The sequence below is a fragment of the Hermetia illucens genome, chromosome 2, assembly GCF_905115235.1.
Source record: "Hermetia illucens chromosome 2, iHerIll2.2.curated.20191125, whole genome shotgun sequence".
NCBI lineage: Eukaryota > Metazoa > Arthropoda > Insecta > Diptera > Stratiomyidae > Hermetia > Hermetia illucens.
In genome coordinates, this window is record NC_051850.1 from 29,307,677 (window position 1) to 29,317,401 (window position 9,725).

The 9,725-nt window shown below is 43.9% G+C and overlaps 1 protein-coding gene across 2 annotated transcripts; it reads right to left on the bottom strand.

Moving 5' to 3' along the window:
- Positions 1-228: 228 nt before the first annotated feature.
- On the bottom strand, positions 229-2,712 carry LOC119650052 (basic salivary proline-rich protein 2-like). Of its 2 annotated transcripts, none has more exons than XM_038052540.1 (2): positions 934-2,710; positions 229-853 (listed from the first exon to the last, which is right to left on the bottom strand). In XM_038052540.1, exons 1-2 carry the CDS (start codon positions 2,465-2,467, stop codon positions 657-659), a joined length of 1,731 nt encoding a protein of 576 aa, XP_037908468.1. In that variant the 5' UTR covers positions 2,468-2,710; the 3' UTR covers positions 229-656. The 2 variants fall into 2 exon arrangements, with proteins under 2 accessions (XP_037908468.1, XP_037908469.1); XM_038052541.1 differs by having other exon boundaries at positions 647-849; positions 934-2,712.
- Positions 2,713-9,725: the final 7,013 nt, after the last annotated feature.

Consider the following 9,725-nt stretch of genomic DNA (forward strand, 5'->3'; position numbering starts at 1 on the left):
GTTGTGGATAGAGTACAGGTGCTCAATTTCTTAAGCTTTTAATGAGATACTTACGTGATTTGTCTTGAGGGAGCGTCCTTGAATCCTTTTTAAATTAAACTAATTGAAACTGGGCAAGATACTCACTTGTCGATTCATCCGACATGAGTATTAGTTGTGGTTTTGGTTTGTGTACTGGCTTCGAAGTGAATTCATTGCATCTTTCTGCTCAGATAATCTTATCTATCATAATTTGTAATGTAGTTTTTATTGAGAATAATTTAGAAGGAGTAATAAATAAGCACAATGTCAGCATTAATTTCAGAAACAATGGAACTCATAACACTAAACGGTTTGCGATCTTGAATATTACACAAAACATAAATAAGTGAAAGTTAATTCTAGCTCGCAGGCACATAAGTTGCACAATATCTGTCTAGATACTAACCCAAATCTGAATAAGATATTTAAATTTTTCCGTTGCATATTAATCGAATTTTGAAATCAAAATCTTTCCGTTCTTTTCTACGCCTTTTTTACTATGGTAAATTTTGATGCCAATCATTTTTGGGTACAACTCATTCGCCGCCATCATGGCCAATTCCGGTTATGAAATGGATAAATTATTTATCTTATGTCCAATGATATAAACTAGAATATACACATAATAGATAGTTTTAATAAGAAAAGTGATAGCGGAAATTTCGAGGAAATACTTCAAAATTATGAAAACTTGATAGATGCGGTTGACTTGAAGGCAAGTAGTGGTCGTTCGGTTGATGATAGTTCATAAACTGTAATCCGTTCGGGAGACTCATAAAACTTTGAGCCGTTTGAGGAGCGATATTATTAGCTCCAAACACTTGGGTTCTACCTTTTGGACGAAATTGGTTAGATCGTTTGTTTGGTTTAGATCCGATTCAGAATACTTTTGTATAGTATTGAAACACTCACCGATATTGTTTGGAAGGCCTTGGCCAGTGAACGCTAGAGCTGGATTTGGTACTCCGCCAATACCTGTCGCGGTGAATGGAGCTTGGCTGCTGAGGTCTACACCAGGTCCCGTGATGAAATTAGTGGCACCAACATTTCCGTTTAGTTGAGGTCCTCCTGGCGCAGTGGTTTGGTCTATTTGCTGGCCAGGCTGTTGAGGACCAGACGGACCACCAACTGCTCCATCGAGGGAGTTTCCACCTTGTGCAGTTGGGGTATTTTGACCTTGATCTGGAGGAGGCTGAGCTTGTTGTTGATTATCCGCGGGAGCCGACTGTGGGGCACCACCATCTGCCTGTTGCTGATCGCCAGCTGGTTGTGCTTGAGTTTGGTCTCCTGCTTGCGCATTTTGGTTCTGATCGGCTTGTGGACCTGCTTGGTCATTAGATCCACTTTGAGGTTGTCCTCCAGCATCGGCTGCTCCTTGGCCTTGACCTGCATCAGGTGCAGGGGATTGCGCGCCGCCTTGGGCTGCTTGAGGTTGACCAGCTGCTGCTGCTTCTGGGGACTGTCCACTATTTGGCTGACCATTTTGTGGGGCTGCTTGATTTTGGCCGTCAGATCCAGCTTGAGCTTGCCCTCCTGCACCAGCTGTTCCTTGATCTTGTGTGCCACCTTGAGGCTGATCTCCCGCACCGGCTGCTCCTTGGTCTTGGGCTTGAGGCTGCCCTCCTCCAGCGGCTGCTCCTTGACCTTGACTTGCATCTGGTTGTTGAGGTTGTGCGTTATCTTGCGCTGTTTGAGGTTGATCAGCGGCTGGAGCTTGCATTGCTGGGGGTTGATCGTTTTGCTGTGCCATGGAAGTTTGTCCGTTTTGCTGCGCCATTGGAGGTTGCGCATTTTGTTGATCCATAGGAGGTGGGCCGTTCGTTTGGTCTTGTCCACCTCCGGCTGGTTGTCCTCCACTATCCATCATTGATGCTTGACCTCCTGCAGCCATCATCCCAGCTTGTCCTCCAGTATCCATCATGGATGCTTGACCTCCTGCAGCCATCATCCCAGCTTGTCCTCCAGCTTGCATCATTTCGGGTTGTCCTCCGCCATTCATCATTCCATTTTGTCCACCTCCAGCCATCATATCTGGTTGTCCGCCAGCGTTCATCATTTGAGGTTGTCCGCTTCCTTGCATCATTTGCGATTGCCCCCCATTATTACCAGCCATCATAGCGGGTTGTGCTATCATTTGTTGCTGCCCGTTACCATTCATTGCTGGTTGTCCATTTTGTTGCATCCTTCCAGGTTGCATGCGTCCACCATTTCTCAATTGACCGCTTCTTGCTCTAGATATTGGTGGTGGTGGTGGTCCAAAAAACCCAGTGAAATTTTGAGGTGACTCAACAAAACGCAACGCCGCACCTAAGGCCGCTTCTTTCAAAATCAACGCCTTTAAAAATGTTCCTAATATAATTGTCCTTTTTTCACGCTTCTTCGGAACTTCTTCGGAATTCGCCAATGTAAACCCGTAAACTAATAACAAAATTATTGAAAACTTCATAATCCTAGTTAACTTATTCGTAACAGCACTTAAATATCACACGTTTAAGAGATTATATGATTTTTGCGAGTATCTGGTTGCACTACTCTTATGGAACTTAAAAAGTAAACTGTCCGCTAGTCAACTTGGTGCATTTGACTTCACCTAACCCACCGCAACATAGAATGAAGAATTAGTTGAGTCAAGGGGCTAACTGGATGCTGGAGAGCTAATCTAATCGCCTGGCTAGGCGACACACACCTGAATGTGCCAAATCCGAGATCAACTACCTTTGGATAGTTACTTGGTCAAGGTCTAGTTTTCGCTTGTTGACTGGCGAAAGGAAATTAGAGTCTGTTACTAAAATTCATAAGTTGTCTCAATGGTAATGTTTCAAAATTGTAACTATGGAAAAATTTATGTGACATACATTTTCTTGATTACAAATCAACATACACATTGATATATGACCGATCGACAGAAGCGCAAAGGTAATACCGGAGATATTTGATTGGATCGTAGGTTTTGAGCCATCAAATTTTGGGCTCAATTATTTGACACAATTTTTGACATAAGTCTCCAAATCTAGACTCAAGGGCACGGATTGCACCCTTGCTATACCCGCCGCATTCCAGCCTGAATATATTCATCCCTTATCCCCCATCTTTCATTATAGGTATCTTCTAGCCCCTGTCAAACACAATGTTTCAAAAATTTCCTGACACACTGTCTCAAGACCGATATCTTAAATCACTGTAAATCCGCCGTGTCTCACGAGATACTTGCCCGTAAAAAATCACTTTTACTTTCATTCAAGTCACATTGTATGTATATGGAGTTAATTTTTCTCTGGGCCGAAAAATCCGGACTTGGTTGATTCCAGCTGCAATGACTAAGCTAAGTATCTTTTATTAGAAACAACTGTATCTATTGTGCTCGGTAAATCGTTGCATTATATATGTGTTTTTTGATAGACACCTCACAGGTAGCCGCAACAACATTCAGCTCTACTTTGCTCCAGTTTATGATATGCCCATTTTATTCACTTCAGCGATATTTGCATTTCGTGTTTATAATTTAATTTAATTCAAAAATGAGCGCTTGAATCCGTTGAATGGGCGTAGAGTGGTTCACTGAGCGAATGCTTCCATGATGTAGTTTTGTAATGGTTGACAACTTTCAAGAGTTTTCGGAGTCATACTTCAGGGTGTGTATTTTTCCAGTTTCCACGCTGTTAATTTTATAAATAATTGCAATGTGTAAGTTGTAGAGGAAACTACTAACATCTAAGTAACAGATACTTATTTTTACACTCCAGATAACTCATGTACCCAGCTTCTGGGTAGCAAAGGAAAGCTCCGTAATGACCGAGTGAGTGCTAGAATCAGTAAAAACTATGGCAGAAGGAGCGAAATGGACATTTAGCCAGTTTGGTCCAGCAGTTTTGCATTGTATCTACCGCGAACTATCTATTTCAAGACTGGCTGAAGGGTATGTGAAGGTAACCAGCAAAAAACTATTCGAGGTAGTTTTTGTAGTTTAGATGCTTATCATGGCTACATGGACCTCGTGGAACTTGTTTCAGCGAATATCGGTCGAACATACCCACTTATGCGCTGGAGCATTTTGAGATATAATTGGAAGTCTTGTCGAAAATGCGAATTCAGATAGTTTTACACGCTTGGGATGGCGTTTTGATAAACCTGTGCAGATGCATATCCGACGACAAAAGGAGACTTTCTAGTGTTAGCAAACAGGAAGTATAATATTATAATTGGAGTAATTGGAGGTCACGGGAGATTCGAGAAATATTAGTCACTACCCGCGGGATATCTTTTTTCGAGAGGTTACTTTCTTGACTGTACTCAGAATGATTAGTACGCAAAATGTCAAAATGGTAATTAAATTGCTAAATGATTTAGAAAATAGCGAGCGTGACGGTGCTAATTTGAATTGGGGGCACATTCGAACTTTATTATTATTTTTCTGGCACTTGAAATTTAAAAAATGAAATCTTATTTTTCACGGCCCTCACCTTGGGCTTAACCTTATCTCATGAGAATTGGTTTATTGAGGACAGAATCTTGTGTGGACTAACACCTGGTACTGGCTTCTTGTAATCTCTTGTCACTTGGTCTTATTTCAGACGAATTGACTTGAATAGAAAGAATTGAACACAAGGAGTACAAGTTTTCATAAAGTTGAATAATTGTGGGTACATGGGGGTGAGTAATGGAAAGCACTGTATGCATATATGTCACCATATCCATTATATGCAAGATGGATTTTGTAAATAAAAAAACAATATTATTATTCTGTTAAGGGAAAGTCGCACCGCGTCCTTGAAAAACTATTGTGCCCCTTTTACTGGTTACAGTGTACCTATTGATCATAGTATCTCAAGCAGGCCTGTAACCGTTAGGAACTTTAGTATGTTCCCCACCTTCAGATGTATCAGCTTTGCATCTGGTATTAAGTTTTCTCCCAGATGTCCCGACCTACTTTGTACAAGTGCCGGACACTGTCCCAGGACGTGTATAGGGGTTTCGTCCTCCTTCTCACTATACCTGCAGGCAGTTCAGCCGACAATGACCAGTGAGAATTACCACTATGATTAGGAGGTTATTTTTGGTAAGGTTTAAGCAATCCTCTGTACGCATGGGTTCGTATCCCCGAATTAGCACCCTGGAATCCTCCATCCCCAGTGTATTCAGTCTCTCAAGGCATTCCCATACCAGTTTAGAGTTCACCTGGTTGGACCTAAGTGCCTTGATCGGTGCTTGGCTATCGGTGAGAATAGCTATGTTCTGCCCCCTGTAGTTCCTTTGCAGATTAAAGGAGGCACATTTGTCTATGGCGTATATTTTCGCCTGGAATATGCTAGTGTACCTGCCCATTGGCTCAAAGTACATTTTCCTTGGACCAATGACACCGGCACCCGCTCTCTCTGCTGTGAGGGATCCGTCAGTGTACCAAGTAATCAGTTGCTGGTTTAAGCCGTATGTCGCAGCCACGCTTTCCCAGTTTGCCTTGTTACTCCAACGTGTTTCAAACTTCTTATCGAAGTGAAACCTCGTTGTCATGTTGTCCCTCGGTATTAGTAATTCGGGATACCGCCTAGAAAGGATATCAATCGATTTAGATTTAGGTAGCTCCCCGCCTCATTCATACTACCGGCCACCCTGAATATTGATCTCCTTGCCTGTATCTGTATGTGCAGATGGAGATGGGTTAATCCCAGAAGGACCTCCAGGGATGCCGTTGGGCATGTCCTCTTTGCCCCACTGATACACACGCAAGCCACCCTTTGGAGCTTATGTAATTCCCTAGCTTGTGTGCTGAGTTCGGTTCTTTCTGCCCAGATTACCGCTCCATAGGTAATCATTGGCCTTACTATTGCAGTATATATCCAAAGTAGTATCTTCGGGCTGCAACCCGATTTTTTTCCTGCTATGGATCTGCAAGTCAGCAAAGCCCTCGTGGCTTTCCGACAAGTGTTTCCGACATGTGTCTTCCAGAGTAATTTTTGGTCTACCGTGATTCCCAAATATTTGACCTCTGTTTCTCGTGTCACCTCCATATCATGTAATATTATGGCTTTCAGGTGATCCAGCTTACGCCTCCTAGTGACTGGTACTATGGTAGTTTTGGTTGGGTTGATCCGCAGTCCCACCTTCCTGCACCAGGCACAAAAAAAAACAATAATTTTAGTCCCATTTTCGAAAGGTTTCCTGCATATAAAAAAATAGATTTATTTAAAATTAAACGCGAAACGTGGATTGGTACCCACGATGGAACATGAAACCTGGGAAATATCTTTAGATTGAGACCACACCCTAATGAAATAAACATGTCACTGACCAAATGGACTCTATTTGCGTTTAAATGAAGAAGAAACAATACAAGAATTGCGCAACAAGATAGATAAAGTTGATGGTACGATGGAAACGGCGAGACCGGTCAACTTGGTTGCTACGGAGAGGCTACTTCGGTGATCGCCGTGGTCCTGAATACTGCAGTCAGTCGCTGGTCGAATTCCGTGTAGTGGCTGCGGAAATTCGGGAAGCCACAGCCCCTCTCCCCTCCAATAACCTTAATGGTGAGTACAGGACATGAAAACAAGCAGCCGTGATGAAGGCTGTGATGAAGTAACTAGTGTCTGAGCTGACAAGGACGGTCGATCAGGATCGACGTCAAGGTTGGCGAATGACTGCCGGATACGGCTGAACTTGTTGGTAGAAGTGTAAATGGGGTCAATGATGATGGTGCGTCTGCGGGCGCAAGATATACTAGTTTCAGTTGGTTTGTAGAGAGGGTTTTAATCGGTCTTCGGTAAGACGGATAATTCGATGAGGTTCAGAATAAGGCCGTTTCAAGACGACCCGGGTTGCGGGCCGCTCTGGCGTGGAGACAAAATCTCCTGAAATTCGCAGCGAAGTACCAAACAAGATTTCTCCTAGTAAGACTTGAAGGCCCTCTCTCCAAGTCGTTCGCAGGCGGAAAAAAAAGTGGCCGATACGGCCAGTGGCCATGGTGTTTCCGGCAAGCATTTGAGTGTGGCGTTGAGCGGTAGGTGTATGCTTCAGGATGGTAGGGTGTCGTATAGCGTCGATTAAATGAGCAAGCTCTGAGAATAGGTCGGCTTCGAACTGCGGACCGCGGAGGTGATTGTAGTTCGCGTTTCAAAAATGCTCAAGTCCATATGCATATTATTCAAACGACCGTCCGAAGTTTCGAAGTTGTTGAGTTCTGCTTGATTGTGCCGATGTACTTTGGCTTGCTGGCAGGGTACGTACTGCTTAGCCCATCGGAGGACATCTTTACGTAGTCTTGACGAGAAGAAACGTAACTCAATCTGTTTGGCCGCCGCTCGCCCGTTAGGAGGAAATAATCGGTGAGCGATGTCGAAAGGCTCTCGTTGGAGGCGCGCCGGCAAGTAGGGCCTCCGCGTATCAGTTGTTTCTCTAGCGCGAGATGTAACAGCTTAGCACCCAGGCTGTTTAGTAAATGTGGCAGAAATCTGCGCATCGTTAATGCGCTTAACACCTGGAAGCGTAGGTATCTCCACGGTGTTAATTCGCGAGGGCACGTCGCGACGAGATTATGTGCACCCGATGTGTACGCAAATTTCATACTATATTGTCTCGACTGACATGGCGACGTTTTTTCAGGGCTCTGCTCGGTAGAAGAAGTCAGTGGACGATGGTCTGTGAGGAGCGTAAACTGTCTACTTTCCAGGATACGTTGGAAGTGTTTAACTGCCGTGAAGATAGCGTGAAGGTCACGATCATGCGTCCAGTACCTCTAGCCGTCCAGCTAGAGGCGTTTGTTCGATGGGGAGAGAAAAGGCATACTTATGCCGCTAACGATGGTATCCTTGCAGCATTGGAAGGCCCTGGCTGCCTGGACATATTAGGTGAGGCTACTTGATTCGGCAGAGTCTGACTAACCATTGAATTTAATAGGTAATATAAAGCCGTTTCTGAGGATATGGGTGTGACAAATAGTCGGACGGACAGATGTTCTCAAAAACCTGAGGTCTATACAGTGCAAGGATCTTGATCAGCGGATAGCCAGGGAAAAGATCTGCACTGAATTGTTATTGTGCGATTTGAAGAAAGAATTGGAATGCCGGGAGCAGTAAATACCCGGAATTCAGGAAGGCATTAACTGCAATGAGAAAATGGAAAGGGTCGAAATCTATTAGAGGCGTTTGCCTCGTTTGATATATTGCAGTTCTACCATTGTACTGATGAATGGGGTAAGTTGCTCCCTATATATCTACACTGAAAAATAAAAATTGTAGTTTGGTGTAAGCTACTGGTCTATCAATTTTAAGAGAGGCGTGCCGATACCGTTCAGAGATCTCTGAATGTGATGGCAATTCCGACAGTAAACATTGACAAGCTGTTTAAGATCTGCAAAAGAATATGTGACAATAAAACTGCCCGCCTGAAAGGAATACTAAATAGGGCAACCCTGCGTCAAATCTAGACCGGACATGTTCGCTAGGTGGTTTCGAAACGTGCATGTCCGAGGGGATATTCCCAACAGTATGGAACCGGGAGAAGTTGATGCTGTTACCTAAGGCTGGCAAACCTCAAGATGAGCCATGCTCCCATAATCCCATGTGTCTTCTAGACACTATTGGGCAGATTGTGGAGCGGGCAATGTATAATAGATTACGCATAGGTGTTTGGAGCTAAGGAGGTCTTTCAGATCGACAGTATGAGTTCTGTTAATCCAGATCAACCACTGATGCCATCAAATTGGTTGCTAGCTTGGCTGAAGATGCACTTCATGGAAAGGGTAGTGCTAGTATTGATATTAACTATCGGGTGTTACTGCCATGTGAGAAATGCTATAATTCGGCCAATTAGGGCCATGTAAAGAAGTCCCTAACAACGATGGTCGTTCTCACCTTTCTCGCTGTCAGTGTGGGTAGCTAATGACGAGAATGTATGCAATAAGAATATAATAATAATAATGCACTTAACCTTTCGACGACTGGTTGTGGTCTCAAAGCATCTCAAAGATGCTTAGTTGCGCTCCTGTGAGGATATTAGTATGTATGGCTAGCGCTGGGCTGGCGCCGGAAGAGAAATTTCACTCGCACGAAAACTGGGAGTCATACCATTACTTTTTAGCCAGCCATAAAATATTTTGGAAGCGACGAGAGATGCAAAGCTCAATTTTAAGCAGCACGTGGAATATACTTCCGAAAAAAACCTGCCATTATGACCCTGGCAAGAATGATGCCGAATGTAGGGGGTCCGCGATATACTTACAGGCTGCTTCGAGCTATGGTGGTGAGTTTGCCGCATGCAGTCCCAGTGTGGGGACAGTGCTGCACTTTTTATTTAACGCACACAAACTGAGTCCCGTCTATAGAGTAACAGCCTTAAGGGTGTGTTCTGCTTTCCGAACCGTCTTCGATGATGCGGCGTTTGTCATCTCGGGAATGGTACCGATTGACATCTTGGCAGACGAGATGAGAAACATATATAACATCTCTCCTTTATCGGATTAGAAAAGAGCCGAAGAGAGAAATATAATACTAGATCACAATGGTGATAGGACCACTGAAACAAGAGCCGTTGGACACACAGGTTGATCCTTAACATCAGGGAGTGGCTGGTGAGGAAACACTGGGAGATAAATTACAATCTCACTCAGTTTCTCACCGACCATGGCGAATACCATCAATACCTGTATTGGTAATTGGACACTCCACCTGATTATCCAAACTAGGATAGGGTCTTAGAGGACCCACCGCACG